Source organism: Nomia melanderi, chromosome 2 (assembly GCF_051020985.1).
Source record: "Nomia melanderi isolate GNS246 chromosome 2, iyNomMela1, whole genome shotgun sequence".
NCBI classification, from domain to species: Eukaryota; Metazoa; Arthropoda; class Insecta; order Hymenoptera; family Halictidae; genus Nomia; species Nomia melanderi.
The window spans coordinates 18210115-18230226 of NC_135000.1; the positions used below are offsets into that span (position 1 = coordinate 18210115).

The 20112-nt window shown below is 36.4% G+C and overlaps 1 protein-coding gene across 1 annotated transcript in view; it reads right to left on the reverse strand.

The window, feature by feature from the left end:
- The window catches only part of LOC116433576 (cytotoxic granule associated RNA binding protein TIA1), a 715860-nt gene that overhangs the window by 393819 nt on the left and 301929 nt on the right, over positions 1 to 20112 (reverse strand). The window contains exon 3 of the mRNA XM_076374164.1: positions 12827 to 12884. Within this exon, the coding sequence (XP_076230279.1) occupies positions 12827 to 12884 (58 nt within the window). The remainder of the gene's footprint in view (positions 1 to 12826; positions 12885 to 20112) is intronic.

Genomic DNA, 20112 nt, shown 5'->3' on the forward strand with positions numbered 1-20112 from the left:
GTTCACAGCTCATTACTTATTCCTCTTTCCGTTTCCTTCCCCCGGGGCACGCATCGCGTCGCGGTGACTAAATAATTTTCCCTGCGCCGTCGTGTGGCGCTTAATAAAAACGTCCCACCAGATGAACTTTGCGTTTTAGAATTACTTGTATAATTGTCCAATGCGGCTGAAATACACCGATTTGATTTATTTTCGCGTATAGCGTTGTACTTTCACCTCGTGATCGTTGTTCCCTTGCGCACGAACGCCCTCGTCTAAAACCTAAAATCCCACCGCGGTTTTTGCCGATAAAACTTCTGCGCCGCTTCTTTGCCGCCTTTGAAACTTCCTGCGATCACAACTGCTACGAGCATACACGGGATAAAAAAAAAGATTTTGTACCGATTAAACGTTCGACGTGTACGTCGGATGATGCTGCGGATTACGGTGGAAGAAGAATGGGTAATTGATATTTAATTATAGCTCCTTTGATATGCGATGTTCGGATGTAATTTAACTTGATTGCTTGTTAAATTGTTTGAGAATTTTTGGAGCATTTTAATGTTATGATTTTATCCATTACATCTTACTTCTTGAAATAGGATACAGATGATAATGGAAATTATAGGAAGCATGATGTAAAAGTGCATAAACTTATGTAGAAAATGAAGGATACTATAATAAATGTTATCAAGAGAAAATAATAACGTTGCTGTTTTTTGATGGCATAATATTGAGAATTAGTGACATGTAAAATCCTTATTTAGGAAAGAATTTTTGCCATTGAATAATGGAACGTTGCATTACCATCGAAGAAAGCAAAATGATGAAGAAGCTTTTACGAAGTGGAAGGGGATGTTAATTCGATATTAAATATATATACAATGAATAACTCACACCAAGTTCTTTTATATTCTTTAACATAAGTTCTAATATTTTATGCCCATTACGAACTTACCGAAATTATTAATTATATCATTAATTCCTACACATGTTACTAAAAACAGCTTCCTTAGAAGTGGACGATTTAGTTCGTATAAAATCAGGCATCGTTTCCAAGCAATTTTTATTTTCCAGTTACTACTTTACTGCCATTTTCTTCATGTGGTCTAACGAGGGACGAACAATTTAATAATGAAAGTAACTGAAAGGAAGAGGCTAGGGTGTAATTTCATCGTAATCAACGATAAAAGGAACACGCGACTCGCCTCGTCGAAAAAAACCTGTCCAACTGCAGGCTGGTTTTTGCGATTCCGAAGTGTTCCCTCGAAATCAGAACGCTCATGGCGGAACTCGTGTCCGCTGCGCGTTTAACGAGTGCCGTAAAACGATAGGATGTTAAATCGGCGGCCATGTAGGGCACACACACCGGATTCTGCGAATGTAGAGAGAGGAAGAGTTGGATGCGAGACCAGCGGTATTGTATTGTTGCATAAATGGCGGTATATTCGAGCGACGAGGGGTCAGCTTATTCACCCTACCTGAGTTATCACACACGGGGGATCGCAGTGATTCTCACTGTTCGATACCGTAGTCTTATTCAACGATGATGACTCGTCCGCCGAGGGGACACAATGTAACAACCCCTGCTTCTCTCGCGAGGACTCTTAACATAGTAATGCTCGGTCGCTAGGCAAGTCCAGTTGCATTCATTTTCCTTGTCTATCTTCCGTTCTTTTAATTCAGAGTGAAATGCTTTGTTCTTTGCCTATGCATGTACACGAAGTGCGTTAAAAACGGTTTTCTAAATAAAAGAAACGAATGATTTTTTTGTATTTGATATAAGAGATGATACAATTTTATGTAAGAAGTTTTATTTTTGAGTAAAATGATTATTTATGGTTATTTGAATTTTGAGTACATTGTAGGTGGTACTTAGTAAATAATCTTTTTTATTTTCAATTGTTGTATGATTTTGAATCAAAATATGTTATTTGTTGTAATAGAATTTTTATGTTTAAAAATAATATAAATTGAATATGCAGAGGTTATTAAAATCCTTGACATGAATTAAATTGTTGTAAATTTATGTCTCCATGCGGATTATATAGTGTTTGAAAATTATAGAGTTTTAGGTACTAATAAATAAATTAATTAGAACTATGGAAATAATTTTCATGTTTTTAATTGTACATATAAAATAAAGTTCTGTTCTGAAGCAGATATACGCTGTTATATGTATATTTGAAATGTTATCGTATTTCATTTATAAAGAGTAGGTGTCATTTTCAGAAACTCTTTTGCCAACACTGTATAGACAAATGTAATTAAAAATTGTTTGTAACATCAAAGTTAAATGCTATAGCACACCGACAATTGCGCATGTGATTTGTAAATACACGATTGTAGGCATCAAATGTTCCCAATACCTGCCCTATAACTAATTTATCTTTCATGTTACAATTATACATTTAATAGCAACATTTACATAGAACCATTATTTTGACATATGTGTGTATTATTCGAGAGGTAGTCTAATTTCATAGTATTACTTAACAGTTGGCTTTGTCAATGAACACAATAATTAACTATTATTACAGTTTATTTATAATTGACTAATTTAAATTGGATTAACATATATAAACCATCCTATTAATAATTATATAGAGTGTCTCAACCAAATGGAATTACGTAATTTGTTTCAGTTATTGTTGTCAAAAAAAATCCCAGAGAAAAGTCACTATATTAAGGACCATATATAACGCCAACAAAAATAATTTTCCAAAGTCATTAAAAAATAAAGTTTTAAACATCCTCGTCTTACATCAATGTTTTAAATTTTAGGATCCCATTTAGCTGCGGTCCTCTATTTTCATTAATTGTGGTAATATTTGCAGAAGTTATGATGTGAAAGGACATGCAAATTTGTTCGATTATCTGATGCGGTACAACAGCATTATGTAATTAGAAACCGTTTATGTCACGTTATTAACCTCAAGCCAATCATTTAGTTTACTTTGAAGCTATTACACAAATAATTATTAAATGTTATTAGAAAACGCAAATCGATATTACCTATTTACAATATTCTGTCCCCGTTGCAATTTAAAATTAAAAGAATGTATATTACTTCATATCTTTATATTACAACAATTAATATCGTATTTCATTCATTCATATCTCATCATTTGAATTCTTTCCTAAGAATCTTCTTATAACAGCTGAAAATTATTTGCACCAGAAAAAAATATGTAAAACACCTCACAAGATATCTCATCCTTATTTTGATTTGATAGACAGTTATTAAATACTTGAAAATATTAGGAAGAAACAATGTTTCAAAATTCTATTCGTAATAATTACATCTCACAATGACAAATTCAGTAAGTCTAATATTTTTACCGTTTATTTTTTACATCTCCAACCGATAGAATCCTTAATCTTACACCAAAGCTACCAGAAATAATACGCAGTCCGTTAAGCGTCAATTGACTTCATCTGACAAAAAACTAGCGATTATATGTCTACACATGTTACGTCACAGCGTGCAGTCATTCTGCTGCAAACCAGAAACCCATCTATCCTACCAAAAACGTTAGTGGAAAAGTGACTTCAAAATTGACCCAGTATTTCTCTGCGTACCAATCTGACAGAAACGTGCTCGTAAGAAGCGGCGGGTATAACGAACTTCCGGTTGTCACGTGGCGGCACCGTTCCCAAAGTGTATACTGCCCATAAAAGTCATTCGGCGGATGTGTGCCAGCGCACACATACGCAACTATTCGACACGTCTACACACATAGCACCGTCGGGCCGGGCAGAGAAGCCGCATGGTTGCATTAACTTGATTAAAACGCATATTCTTCCATCAACGGAACGCCGATGGACGCACGTGAAAATAATCCTTAAAGCCCGAAGTCCGCGCGCGTAACGGACCCTCTTTTTGTTCACAGTAGACTCTCCTTTGTAATGGCCGCGAATAAAAATTTCACGGCAGTCTGATTGTTTCCAGCGGCGCGCGGCCAGCACCGCGCTGATGGCGAAACATAATAATTACCACGTCCTTTCGTCATCGTAATTAGCCGCCGTACCCGTGTCCAATCTGCGATTGCTTTCTTTGCTCCCGTAATCACATACGCCCCGCGCGTTATACGCAGCAATATACTAATTGCGCGCATCGGATTATCACGTCGCGAAATATTTCTTTTGGTTGCTTACTTATCGATGGACAGCCGACTTTCGTTGCGTTAGAATATAAATTATGGTACAAACTTTACGAAATATTCTATGATCTTTCTTATGTTTTTTGACATTTCGAGCAAGTTAATTCTTGTATACACTCTTATACGACTAGGTCTGCTTAAGTTCATACTTCTTTCGTATTTCTTCTTTTGGTTTCTCCATGTTTGCGAGTTTTTTTAAATTTGCTTCTTTTAGTTATATATTTGTAAACGTCCGGTTCTTTTCGGAGCCATTACTTTGTTATGTTCTACAAAAGAAAAACTTAGAGATATAGTTACACTCACAATGGTAATCATTTTGGAGTGAGTCTGGTAGAATGGACAACTGTGACCGTTGGTGTACTTTTAAACTCTTCTTTTGAAAAACGGGTCACTGTGGACATTCTTGTCAGTGTTAGTAATTGTTAGTAGATTACAAGTTGTAATGAATATTAATTATAATTATATCAGTACTCGATGAGTTTATGTATTCTTATGTAGATTTAATTTCACTTTAAGACCTTTTCTAGATTTATATAGAGGTTGAAACTTAATAAATTCATTTACAATTTTTCAACAATTTAATAAATAATTGACTGTCTTTAATTTCCGCTGTGGCATTTTGTACTTCCAAAGATTTTTTCAAACTTCCATATGAAGCTACCTCTCCTACGTGTATATTTATCTACCTCACCAACCCCTATACTTTCACTCTTTGTCGTATTACCACTTTTTCCAGGCTGCCCGTCCTTACTCGTATTTGCCTCCTACGTAGCTGTCGCTTTTCATTCTATCTCTTACCTTCTTTCTCCTTACATAAAATTCTCAAATCATTGTCAATTCAATCATTAAAATTTTAACTTGAAATTATTTTCCAAGTATAATCACTTTTCCTCCTTTTACTTTTCGACTTTTCCTATAATAATTATAAAATTAATTTACCGGTATATGCTTCTCTCCACCGTCTCCTAGATCTAAACTTACAAAATAATTTTAAGTCAAAATTTTAAAAGACGTCTTCTGACACCTCCAATAAAAATAATATTAAATCTTCAATTACAATGATCTCCATTACTAAAACTATTCATTTACATTTCCAAACCATCATCTACAATTTTAATAAGACTTTCACTTATTACTTCTACTCAACTTTTCTACAACAAAACGGGCACGCGATAACAAAATCAAAATTTTCTCAAAAAATACATATAACTTATGCAACCATAATTCTCGAGAAACCCCACCAGTAGATCCTGATTACTAGTCAATATCATAAGGATCAAAACCAAACCGAATTCGTTGGAAACTCTCGTCATCCAATATCTCGACACGTCCAATCTCGCATTACCGCGTTCGCGTTTCGACCGACGGAAAAATCACGGGCATTTAATCGAGCAGGCATCGAGCTCGGTGCAGGGCAAGTCGGGAAAAGTGGGCCACGGTGAAACGGCAGAAACGAAGCAGAAACGAAATTTTCTATTTCCCAAACGGTAGTAACAACCGGTGTGCGGCCTGATTCCGGCCTAACAAATTCGAGCGATAAATTGGACGGCCGCGTAATCTCAAGTGATGGATCTCGAACGATAATATCGAGCGTCGATGTTGAGAGGTAAGTGACACAAGCCTCGGGGGCAGATCCGCATATCCTCGTGTCTATTAGCCGATGTATGATGGTAGCGCGCGCGGTCTGATCTCGCAGATACCCCAGTGCACGGAGGTTTACCGATTCCCTCGTCAACCATGCACTACCCACAAATGCCATCCGCAGTGCTTTCGCCGCACGACGCTACCACCGAGTCACCGTTACACCACGGGGGCAGGGCGAGAACGGCGCTGGGACGCGCGCGCGCGCGCGCGAGGTTCGGTTTCGGTACAACGCCGAGGACAAAGAGAATGCACAATGCACTTGTCTACCAAGCCGATCCTATTCTCTCGGTCCATCGAGCCGATCGTGTCGTCAGTTAAACGCGAGGTATTTCGCGAACGTGACTGACACCAGACACCTACGGACCACCCTCGCTCGTTTACGACCGGCTGTATTTCAACGGGAACTGCGTCTTTTCGATTAACCCCTTGCCGTACGGTTTTCTTCGCGATTATGTTCGCTGAGTTTATTTTATTGGTAATCATTTGGTGGGATGTGAAGAAATTTTGTTTGTTGCAAGTAGATTGGTTTGAATGTAGAACATTGGTATTGTAGTATAATTTTTAATTTTAACTTATGTGCGATGAATAATATTAATTTCTGTTGAGTTCCATTGGAAATATTGGCTATGAATCTCACTTAACCTGTTACTTGTGCAATTTAGTTTGAAAAATTTCTCGTTTCGCACGGAATAAAATAAAAAAATGAGGTGTGTACTTGTCAAACGCAGTTACCTGGTTTAGGGGTTAAAGGCTATTATAATGGAAAGACACTTGCGATGAATATATAATTCGTTCACACAATAGGATACAATGAATAACAAATTAAGTCTCATAAAACAAACCATAAGACAAGATAGATTTACTAAATTGAATTGTAACTCACGTTTTCCTTAACAAAACAAATTCGCTACCCCCGCGACTAATCAACAAACATTCCTCCTTAATTTCCCCCTTAAATAAATGAACTAATAAAACGACGAACAACACTCTGTACGCCGCACTAAATTCGAATGGGGCCTCTAAAATTCTGAGTTGGAACGTGCGCGCGCAGTTCCCCGTAATTTGTATCGTCATCTTGTTATACGCCGTTGCCAAACGCGCCGTATAAATAGCCATCCCGCCGGGGACAAACTGGAAAAAAAACTGGGCAGAAAAAAACGTTGACGCGAAACCGTAAACTAATGGCACGGACAGAGAAAAATATTTATACGCGACTACGACAAGCGAAAAGGGGTGGGGGGAGGCTCGGGAGCAGGTGGGCCCGCCCCGTGTCGCGAAACGTTTACATTATTCCCACGTAGCTACGTTAATAAAGAAACACGACTCGCGAAATTTCCTGCTCTCTCGCGAGTCATTAAATTTAAGAGCGATGTCGAGGGAGGAGGAATGAGCGACGGAGTGAGAAAAAAGGACTGTGCGGAGGTGGCGGTACGCGGAGCAGAAAGGGCGGGCGACAAGATGCATACACGCGGGAACACGAGATGGCGGAGCGTAAACGAAACGGAACGCGCCGCTTCGAGACGCGGTGGAAAAAGTGCAACAGAAGCGGAAGTGGATGGATTAGGGGCGGTCGGGACAGGAAAAGGGGTTGCGCGCTCGCGCGGGAACGCCGACGAAGAAGATGAGAAACGCGAGAAAGACAGGTTCTATTTTGTTAATAACGATAACAGCTCCAGTAATGCATATAAACAGCAAAGGCGTGTGGCTTATAGTCTAACAGTAAACACTTTGCCGGAGATAAACGGAATACGGGAGTGGGACTCGCGGTGTAACCTCTTTGTGCCGAAAAGCCCCGTAAATACTGGTACGATTATCCCCCAGCGCGATTCATAATGCAGGAAAAACGATGCACGATTACGCAGTCTACCTAGCCCACGTTCAATCCGACCCTACACCACGACCTTCGAATCCGCTTACGTTCGCTGTCTTTGTCTCCCTTTCGCCTTTCGGATCGCCGTCACCCTTTCTCTTCTTATGGCGGACTCTCCTCGCCAGTGATCGTACGAAGAAAATGGTACACAGATTCTAACCCCCACGTTTAGAATGAATTTACTATCTGAATCCGCGTTCTTTAGGATCGTTGGGATAATATTACGTGTCGTGGCAAATGCTGAAGAATAGTTGAAGTCCAGAATAGTTGAAGTGACTCTTTTTGATCTTTATTGTTGATGGAATGTACTGCGGTTGTTGTTGCCCTATGATTTATTTCTGAAGTGTGATCGATATTTATTCTACGTTTAGTTCAAAGGTTAACCATTGACAATAGAAAAGTAATATTTAATTTATATTTAATTTATTTTTAATTTATATTTAATTTATATTTGTTTATTTAAGCAACGCGTAAATTTCTCAAATTCAGTTAAAAATTTTCTTCACAAGTCTAATATGACATTGTAGGTCATGGGGTTAATTGGAAAGTAGTACAAGGATTCTTGGTAGTTCTTATAAAGATTGTAATAGTAGCGTTTAAGTTCCTGTAGACGTTTGTTATAATATGAAAGTGAATCTGGTAATTTGAGAAATGATTTTCAGCAAAATAAGAAAAATAAAATCTTGCCGCCGTAATTTACAGCGATTAAACTCAGTTCCAATATTCTTAATTAATAATATCAATCCGTTAATCCTCAGGCAAAGACACAACGAACTTTGTTGAATCTTATACTTCATTGTATTTCTCACATTCACATTTTACACAAATGCATAAAAATCCGTAGTAAATTTGTCATCCTCAAAGTAAATCATGATACACGTTATAAAAGCATCGAAGCTGAAGGACAAAAGTTTCTACCACTTTATGGCTTGCAGAGTGACCAGATTTAAACCCATAAAAAATTCGAATAATTTTTTCTGCCTTCAAAATCTTCTCTTATTATGCTCCAGTTGTCTCGCGGCTCCGCACACAGCGTGCCATGTCTTTCGGATAATGCTCTTAGCCATGGCGAATTTTCCAAGCATGCACTATAAGCGCTCATAAACGTCCGCGATTCTAAAGTTGCAGTCCAGTTGCTGGAACTTGTATACCCAAACGTATCCTTTATGCGTACACTTAAAATACATTCCGGTCGATATATCGTAATAACCGTTCACGGCGAGTACGTTCGATCCTTGACGTTTCAGTGCCGGAAGTCACGAGCTGGCGCGAAACGATTAGTTTTAAAAAATCTTATGTCACCTTTAAATATTTCGGTTTATGCCTCTGCATAAAAGTACATGATTTTATGCGACCGTTACGGAATACCGTTACGCTAAAGACGGAATTTAAGATGGGAACGTCTGGAACACGCCATTCTTTCGGAACACCAGATGCAGAAGTTTATGAGTCGGACGACCAGGTGAGCACATGACCAACATCGTAAGGGTTCTTTTACTGTCACAATACAGTCATTTTTTTCGCTGCCTACGTGCATTCACTGCGTTCCGTTCCGGTTTCCCTGTAATTTTCTTGGTAATAGATATTTTATGATTTAATGATAAAGATCACTCTATTGTTCGAGTTAAAATGTATTTCGAAGACAGTTAACAAGATCGAATGATAGTAATTATATTAACCAAGTTAATTTTAAGTAAAAGGACTGAAAAATATATTACATGTCTTTTTATGTGGGTATTATGAATGAAGGATAATATTACGAATTAAATTTTAATGAAGAAATAAATATTTATCTTTATTGCATCCTTTTACTTATTAATATTAGTAAATGTAATTTATAGTAAATGTTACTTACCAAACAATCTCCGAAAGGATATTTTTTTCTATTGATCCATATATTATTATCAATGAGTTTAGAGATAACGATATAATAATGAAAGGATAAATATGTTCTGTGAAAATTATCTTAATGAATCGAATTTTGTATGTTTAATATATACTTGTATAATTTTGATTACAGTGTCGATTCGGCTTATAAAATATTTCTTGTCGCGGGCACTACATTTATAGAATACATACGCTTAGTTGAACTTTGTTAACAAGTCTGTCGGGGTAGATACATTAGTGCCTTGTGGAGACTTCCTATTACGAAACTCGTGACTTCGTAAGTTCTGCTTTAATAATCTATCCCTTTGCATATATTAACTCTCCGAAGGTATACGCTTCCGTCAAGCAGACAGCTGCTGTTATGTGAGTCTTATTGGACTCTTACGCATTTTTTACTATAAAATGTGTCGTATGGGTTTTATTGGACCCTTACGCATGTTTTGCTATAAAATGTGTTGTGTGGGTCTTATTGGACCCTTACGGATTTTTTACTGTAAAATGTATTATGTAACGTAATTCGCAGTTTATCTTTAATACCTTTTACTATCCTGTGTTGATCATGTTAAACGTTATAAACTATTCGATAATTCTTATCATCTTCTACAATATTCTATTATCAGAATCTTACTTGTAAGTAAAATTTTAAGTGAAAGTTTTTAAAAAATATGGATTATTAAGTAGAGATTTATATTTGTTGCTTCTAAGGTTCAGTAAATCTTGCACCCAAAATTGTTATAAATATTTTAATGCTTGTGGAAAAGATTTTATCGTCGATTTGACAGATGGAAAGTTTTTGTGTGTTTCGAAGAGAACAAAAGTTTGTATGTCAGTAATACTAGATTTTCGTTTAGAATTAAAAATTGAAACTCGATGATGCCATAAAGAGCTCATAATATTTTAAAGCCATATTAAAATGTTATATTGTTAGATTAAAATTCGAACTACCCTGTCGTCTTTACGGGAATTACACGATTCCTCTGAAACCGTTGCAAATTAATTAGTAAAGAAAGAAGTTAAATAAATCAAATGTAATTACAGTTCACAATATACGAGAAATTTAACGGGATAACACGCCAATAAATCGTGACTTATAAGTTTTCATCTTCTTTAAAGAACAGAATCTTAACTCTGTCAAAGTTTTATAGACTCCACTCAGAAACCAAGTTTGTTCATGTAAAGAACTTACAGCTTAAATTGAGGAATTCAGTGATTGTTAAAAATAAATGCTCTCAGGTAACTGGAATTACCGCTGATTAAACATTATTCAGCATTCTTCGATTTTGCTAATGATCGTCGTGTATTGGCAATGATAACACCGAAACGACAGTTGATTATAAAATAAATATTACCCTAGTAACCAATTATTAAACCAACAAAGGTACAAATCCCTAAACAATCAATTACCCTATAAAACCAATTGCAAACAAAACAAAGTTACCCATGTACACAACATCGCAAATAAACACCACTAGAAACAGCTCAAACATACTCGCAAAAATAAAAAATCAGCATATTCCACTTCAGTACATTGCTCTCCCCATCTTCTTCATTCCTTCCCCCAGCCACCGTCATCTCGCGCGAGTAGAAACCTCCCCCGGAGGCGACCGTTGTATAAAGCACCGCGGATTCGGTTTTCGGAAAGTATATCAGCGAAGTACAGTGGACTCAAGTAAACTTGTGTAATATACATATGTACTCCGCGGGCCCGGTCGGTGCAGAGACCGTCTGGAGTCGCAGTTGCAGGATGCGCGCAGGTGTACCGATGTACCCGGAGATTCCTCGCATTCCCGTCCAGAAAAGTAAAATAACCGGTGCGCCTTCGCCGCCTTGGTATTCCCCGTCTCGGTTGTAACCGCAACGCGTACAGTGGTATCTACTCACCGTGACGCGGGGGAGGGAATGCGATCACGGGTGCAGGAGGGGCGAGCGGAACGCGCACGGCGGGGAGCCAGGAAAAAGTGTGCTTACCCCGTTCAACGACCGTGCAGTAGTTCCCGGCCATATTTACACAGAGAATAGGGGAGGTGCGTTTTAGTTTTGCATTTGTCCGCGGGGAGGTATAGCACGGCTTCGAAAAAGGATCGCGGAGAGTGCACGGGGGGTGCGGGATGGTCGGGGGGATGGAGGATTCGAGAAGTATGTATGGGTAGGATGGAAACGGTCCGGCAATGGAAAAGCCGGCGGGAAGAACGACGGGAGATACAGGACTACCATCTAACCGCTTCAGAAGGGGCAGAGGGTTGACTCGGGGATGAAGGGGGACAGGAGAGGACGACACGGGTGAAGGACGGGGGCGGAGGAGGCAGGATCGGGTCCCATGTGCCTTTCACGGTTTTACAAGTCTATAAAAAGAGGAATTTCAGACTGAGTTAAATATTGCTGCTGCCCCTCACTGAATTTCAAACACGCACACGCGTTCATCGCTCACTATGCATGTATAATGGAGGAGGGATACACGTGTTCACCCTTTGGGCTTCCTCGCAGGTACGCGGGCGCGGCGAACACGGGGGAGGAACGCCGATCTTTGGGCCGTTGTTCCGCTGGTTCATTGATTGTTTCAAGGAAAGAAATGTATGTGATACTGTGATTTTGGTCGGTTTGTTAGGGTGTTATTGTTTGGAGTGTGGAACTATGGCGAAGTGGAATGTGAAAGGTGGAGTTTTGTGAATGTGTTTAGTTTTTTTAATCTTCGTCCGTTTTTTTAAAGAAATTAAAGTAAAAATTAATTTCGATTTGGGTTGAAAAAGATCTTAGTACCCGATGAAAGTTAATGGGCAGTACCTTGGGGTGCTAATTGTTTTTTGAAAGTCGATAGTGATTGAGAGTGTGAAATTTAGGGATTTTTGTAGAGAGTATGGCGGTATCTTCGTAAAAGGGAATAGAGTTTGAATGTGGTTTAGTAGTTCCCGTTAATGATCTCAGTTAGGGCTCTTAGTGTAGTGTTGACAGAATCTTGATATAAAGCTAATAAAGAGTTTATGATCACAGGTAGCGAAGTAATAACGTTTAGAAGATCAAACAAATTTGATTTCCTTGGTAGCTTATGATGAACGTTAAAGACTTTAATTACAAGTAAGGTATTAAGTTTAGTATAAAATATTTTTTATGGTTTCTAAGCTTTTAATTATTATATATTAAACGAATATTAAAGAATCTTTATTAATATTAATTTATTGAATTTCTGTTGCGAAGACATTAGGATGAGAAATTTAAACATTTTTCTGAAAATTCAGATGCCTGGAAATTATATGGTAAAACAGTATAGAAAGTGCGAGGTACTCACTGCTGGTGTCCTGTTTTGGTTGGTTTCCTGGAGAAGTCGCCCAGTTAACTTTCATTTCCTGAAACATTAAAACAATCGTATAAATATAAAGATCCATAGAAAAGTCAAAGGAAAATCATTAATAGAAATGTTTAAATACAAAAAAGAGCTTTTATATTTTAAGATTTTTCATATAATCTTATGTTTAAAACTCTAATAGATTTTAATTGTGTGACCTATCCACTATAAATTTACAATGTTACAAAAATCGGAGCGTTTTATTAACCAATTGTTTCACGATTGTTTTCCAATTAAGTTCACAGGAATCACTCAATCGTTAATGAAACCTTACCAAAGAACAAAAATGTATATTCATTGTTAAAATTTTGTTATATTAATATTGAGAAAGTATTATTTACTTTTAACACAATACAGTATAAATATAGTACAATTTGTGTAACAATAAATATTCCAAAATTTTTGCACAGGGAGAGTGTTATTTAATGATAGTATTTATTTTTTTTTGTACGAAGTTTCATCTTTCGTTTGCATTACTTCCACCATGTCCTTAGTAAAATCGTATTAGTTACACCCATAACTCAAATGTTTTAAATACGGTTCGATTGACAAAAGCATTTAAATTCTGTTGTGTTTATTTTCCAGGTAACTAAATTTTTCTAGTGACGATCAATTCGGTTTATAGAGGACCGAGCGAGTCTTTACTCTTGAATACGGTTGGTAGTCCGTAGCAACAGGAAGCGGTATCACCGCCAAAAAGACGTCAGCAGGCGGAAATGGGACGTGCCGGATATCGTCGGGTCCTAACAGACGCCATAAACTGGATTTTTTATGCATCACGGTGTACCGATCCCCGCTATAGCTGATATTCGATAGATAGTAAAAGTAATTTCGCAGGAACCGGTTGCTAGACAGACATGGGTGAAGGTACACTAAAAAGTGAATTAATCCAAAATGGCTACCAGTTATTCTGCTACACACTTAGAAAGTCGAGGCGAAACTGTGTTAACGTCACTGGAATGTCTATAAAGTTTTAAACCTGTATGTTCCGAAAGTATTTCGTAGTGTCGTCTTATTCTATTAAAATTCTGCTATAAACCAAGAAATGCGCAAATTTTTCATTTTAAGGACTGCTGAGCGTTTGACAAGATTAATATGTAATTCTTATGAAAATTCTAACAGTAGACTTTTTTCTGGTTTCTTCATACATTCATTGTAACATCCAAGTGAAACTATGTATTTTTAAACTCATTTCAGATATTTAGCACTTTTAATATATCAATAATTGCAGAATAAGGAAACTGAAACCCGTTATTTTGACAGATGTAATAGTTCTGGTGTCAATAAAACATACTTATAGTTGACATACGTGTTATTTAGGTAGCTTTGGAGCATCTGGAGTAATAACAGCATACAAAGTAAGAAAAAATATATACATTATGGTGGTAAAGCATTTAGTTTAGATTGGTGGGAAATAAATAATCGTCAGAACATAATGGTTATTGTGGTTGATGACAATTTTAAAATATGTTAAATTCTGTAGTTTTTCATGAAAGAAAGATTTTCTAGAATTGAAATCAATTATAATGGTTAATTATATCAAGTATTCTTATTTTCGGCGCATTTTTATAATACACATATCTCCATGCACATAAATATACTTACCACCTGCTTTGTGTTATATGAGTAGCCGTATGAAGAAATATATTTTAGCAAAATAACGTTCAGAGCTCAATTCAGTAACCATGTGTACACGTCCTTCGCGCTTGCAGTTTATCATGAACTGGACATATAATACTTTCTATAGTACTTAAAGGATGAGCAATAACTTATTCCTCGAACAAGCTGTATTCTTTCTAGAGAAGATGTAGTTGAGACTTATGGAACCGAAATTCATAACTTCAAGAATTTATTTTAACTTGCTGTTGAAACAAATAAAGAAATATATTGTGTTTTGCACGAAAATGGGAAGATTTAAGATTGGATTAATTAAAAAATATTCTGTTTCGTTTCTGAATATAGAGTTTACATTATAACATACGAATAGATTTTACTATAAACGTTAAAAAATAAAAGAAATTTTCAATTAATTTTAATTTGTCACGAGCAGTACGCTGAATATCAAGAGAAAATGGAATCAACCCTTCTGATTTTATTGTTCACATTGAAATTCGAATATTAATCCTTCTCTTAGTTGTACATATAAATAGTTCAAAGTAAAAACTTCGTTTACAATTGTCTAATACTTGAGAGTAGTATTAAAATACATACAGGAAGTTATTTATTAAATTTCATTTACTTAGATCCTTATACCGATAGCGATTTTGATTTTATACAGAAAAACATACTGTCTGGTATAAAATATAATAATTACATTTGTAAATCTTCTAACATTTACCGGCAAGGAAATAAAATGTCGTAGTGTGTAGAAGAAATATTTCAATTAAACTCCCGTGATCGTAAAAGGGGTTGCTTACATTTTTGGTAATTAACCAAGGGAAATATTGAATATATAGTCCACACAGGGGAGAGGATGATAGCAGTCAAACCAGGGAAATCGTAAAAGCTTACTACACGAAACGAAGTGTAGGCAGTCTTAATGGAAAAATGGTGTCACCCCCAGTGGGTGATACGTCGCCGACCGTATCAGTAGTGTTAATACGGTACACGCAACCAGCGTGTCTGTGATATTGAATCATTACTTCTCATTTTCTTAGTTGTCTGCATGATTACACTGGCAATATAGGTACAATCAATTAAGGATTGAACATTTAATCGAAGAACTCTTTTAACAAGTATTTAGAAAGGAAAAGTGTTACTGTACAATGTTGAGTTAGTGCTCACTGAAACAGAAAAAAGCTTACTATAATGATGAAACTGAATTTTATTATAAATGAAAATTATTAATTTAAATTTTCATTATAAATGAAAATTATGGTATATGTATTTAGATTGTAAATTATGATCACAAGACAAATATAAAAAGTTGGAAATATAATATGAATTGTAAATTGTAATTCTAAACTGTATAATGACTTTATCTTATATTTCCATGTAGATATTAACTGTTATAAAATACTTTTACGTTCCATTTTTCAGGAAACCAGATCCCGAAGTAACGGCTGATTAAAGTCGCAGTAAATACAATTTTAAGTAATTCATTTCGTCTCATGCCTTACGATTCCAGTCAGGTTATTTCACACCGTTACATATTCAAATTATTTCATGAGAGCGTTTTGCGAATTTACGAGTAAGGCAGAATGTTACCAAAAGGAGCATGCATCACTCTGATTTACAACATTAATAAACTTAAATTAGCTTTCTATTATGAAATATGTGCTGTATGAAATTTCCTGTTCTACTATCCTTGTCGTGGCTAACGGAAAGGAATGAACAATCGAGAAATTGTTGAATGAATATTTCACTGTGAAATATTTTTTATCGTTCATTCGTGGTAATTGTGTCTGATATTCAATTATGATTTTAATATATGCTCCTCAGATTTCACGTTGTTTAAGTAAAACTAGGAATTCCAGAATTCATTACAGCATTCTTTCTACGAACAGCACAAAGTTAATTACACGGTGGCGTATGCGATATACTCAACGGATAATTGAACCGAATTACAATGAAACGTGTGAAGGGATGTAAAATACTCCGTGGCATTCAATAAAGTGTTGTCGCCTATCCGATGCTTTGTTCGATTACTAACGCGCCGCAGGTCGTGAAATACTTTATAGGATATATTTAGAAACATAAATGGAAAGCCGCAACCAGCTGGTGAAATATCCCCCGTTAATGCTTGTTAATGTTATATCAGCATAGCGCATCTCACTATGCAACGATGCACTTTTCACTCGGTGTATTGGTTATCACAATATGTTCCAATTGTTCCGTTGCGAAAAACCAAACAATTTATTGAATCAATTAAATTCGTTGATTCAACGGTGCTGAGCTAAGGGCAATTTTCTACTACATAAACACGGCTATTAGCCAGTGTAAAATATTTTCAAATATTTCCCCATGTTGTATTCGTCCATTCAAGTTTATACAACTAATAACATTAAATAGTGTTAGCTGAGATTTAACTTGAGTTTCAAATTTTTCATTTTTTGTACTTGTTTGCCGAAAAAATGCTCTTCCTTTTTAACTGAGTAAATATTTCGTGGCTGTAAGATAAGTACTAGATCCTCTACAGGTGTTTTCATTCAATGTTTCGCCGTATAAGAACCCGTTTATAATTAAAACATTAAATTTTATACTTTTTCATTATATTAATGCTTATGATTTCAAGTTCTCTCTGTTTATATGTGATATCTACATTGCTTAACAATTTTTCCATGTTATCAAATATATTACCTCCTATCTAATTTTCAATATTATTCATTACCTGTCGCTTAATTCCCCACAAATAAGAAAATCTTTACTCAAAATTATTATACAGAAATACGTAAATTACTTAGAACCTCACAATCCCCAATATTAAAAATGAAAAACCTCAAATACATTTTGCCCGAAATATTTGCTATCTTCAGTTCTTAACCCTTTCATCCAGAATCGTACCACGAACATTTTAACCTCTTACCCTACGATTTATATCTCAGCTGTGATTCATACAACTACTTTGTACTATATTCACGTTTGCTCTAAAGTATAACAATTCATAAGAGGAGAATAACATTTCATTTGAATTCACAAGAACGGAGTAATATTTATGTTCATTAAATTCTATTTAAGGTTTTCACCACGATTCTGACACGTTATTGTAAGGCAAGGGGTTAAATTATATGAAAGCTAGAAAACACCTGAAAAATAAAGGAAAATTGCCACATGGGGATCTTTGCCTATGGCTGACAGCTTAAGTGCTACTCAGATATAGCTAATCAGCTCTATTAGTAGACGTGTTTTGGTTGATCAGCGCGTAACCGTAAGTTTTCTTTCACAACATTCATATTAAAAAATATACATATTCAGGAACAAGTTAATATTGTCCATTGTTCAGCTCTTCATTAAAGGAAACATTGAATTAAAACCATCGCGGCAATGAACCATCGAAAAACAGCGTCAAAAAGACTGCCAGCGCATCATAAAAAATGTCGAACCGTTGTAAAATTGGAATCTCTGAACAACATCCAGGAAACCGAGGGACGCATAAACATCGCGCCGAGCAGACCGTCGCTTCGCAGCCTGCGCAGTTCCATAAATATTATTACGTGAAAGATTAATACGGCGAAACAACGATATAATATTTATATCGGGTTTCGTTGATATCGCCGAATGAATATTTCATTTTCGGCTCCGCCGAAAATCATAAGTCGATAATCGGATCAGAACGCATCAACTAACGCGGCTTACGAACGTCGGCACCGGCCGAGCAGCTGATTCGCCCTGCCACTACCTAGCGCTGATGAACTTGGGGCCTTAATAAATGCGAAAAATAACAGGCCGCCAAGGGATGAGTTCGCTTCGTTATCCTAACCACGGTATATTTGCTATATCTTTCGGTAGTTCCTGCGTGCCGGCCTGCGGTGGATGCGATGGAGGAACATGAACAAGTAATGTTAAGCGCGGGAAACCGGCGGACGAGCTGCGCAGCGGGGGCACCAGTAGTGTAGAAAGAGGCAAGGGTAAAGAATACGGGGCTAGGAATAAGTAAGTAAGCGAGTGACTATGTAAGTAAGGAAGTAAGTCTGGTAAGTAAGTAAGTTAGGACAGGATGGAGGAGTGCCCAAGACGCTCGGTACGCTAACGTCGGGCCCGCAGTGTGTCTGCAGCAATTTGCAACTTTTAATAGTTAGTCCGGGTTGCGAAGTCGACTGTCGGCCCACAGCCCGTTCTTTTATAGTTTATACGGCTGGAAAAGGGAAGTTTATATGTAGTAGTTTTAAACAGTTAATGCGCACGCGGTTTATGCCCACCGCGACGGTATATCATATTTATGCCGGGTGTCCCGCGGGATCTAACGTTTCCAATGAGCTAGAGATTTTTTAAGTGAGAATGGGAGTTTCATTTGTGGCGACACTGCTGAAACGTAATCGTTTATATTTGAGTGCATAGTGTATGCGATAGACGCGTTTGGAATAGGTTATGTTGATTTTTGGAGTACTTTGGATGATTGTAGGGACTATTGGGCTTGGGAGTGAATTTAGGGGATGGCGATTTTAATAAAATTTGATGGGGTGGCTGGCTTTATTTGTAGTTGTAGTTGCGGATAGACGATTTTGAGAGAAACGTGAATAATGTTTGGAGAAAACTTATTGATATATTTGAGTAATGCACGAAGATTGGGAAAGAGAATTTATGATCTTTACAATGTGGCGGTGGTTAGAACCTATTAGTATCTATCGAAAACATAACTAAGGATTTATGATACGGTATTATTGCTGAAGACATTGTGGAAACAAATGTTACCTGATACAAAATAAAGGTGAATATTTTTATTTGCGTATTTATCGTCAAATGGAAACAAACAAGAGTTTCTAAAAGCATGTGTCTTCCATTTTAAATTATAGATTATACATGCAAGTTTGACAAATCAGTTTTTATTCATTTTCTTTGTGTAGTTAAACTTTCTATTTGAAAACAGAATTTAGAGGAAAAACTTTTCCGTATTTTCTTCAATCTCTAAGATATTTCGGACAATGTGTTTTCACCCCTGACTTTGGGGGATGTGTCACCTCTTCAAAATATGTTTCAAATATTTCTCAGAGAACCATCTCTCATATAAGTCTTATTTAAATTTTTTTGTATTGTTTCGATATATTCCTTTATAGCTTAGGCAACGATATCAAAATACTATTATTTTGTTCTAAATTCAATTCTATTGCGAAAAATTTCTACCGGGAGAACAGTTATATCAAATATTAGAATTGCAGAGATACGAATTATTTTATGGAATACATTACAGAATTTTTCTTCAACTAATTGTTTCTTATCATTGATCAAATAGATTCGCGATGAAGGAAAAATATACATGCATAAGCATTTATTAGGAAATATTTATAAATATAGAATTGGTTAAAGCTTGTCATAAAAGCAATTGAGACATCAATTTATGGTGCACTACGAAAACCTCGCAAAAGAGGATTGCTTGCGCAAACAGAATCGTATTATGGAAACTGATCCAGGAAATTAAATGAATGAAATGTATTTTGTAGAAAAAATGTATAAGAAATCTATTTATACGATGTAATAAGGATTCATAGTGTTAGTTATAACATTAATACCACACCTACATGCACGAGATTTTTTTACGTTGTTACGTATGAAACCGCTGTTTCTGTAAATTG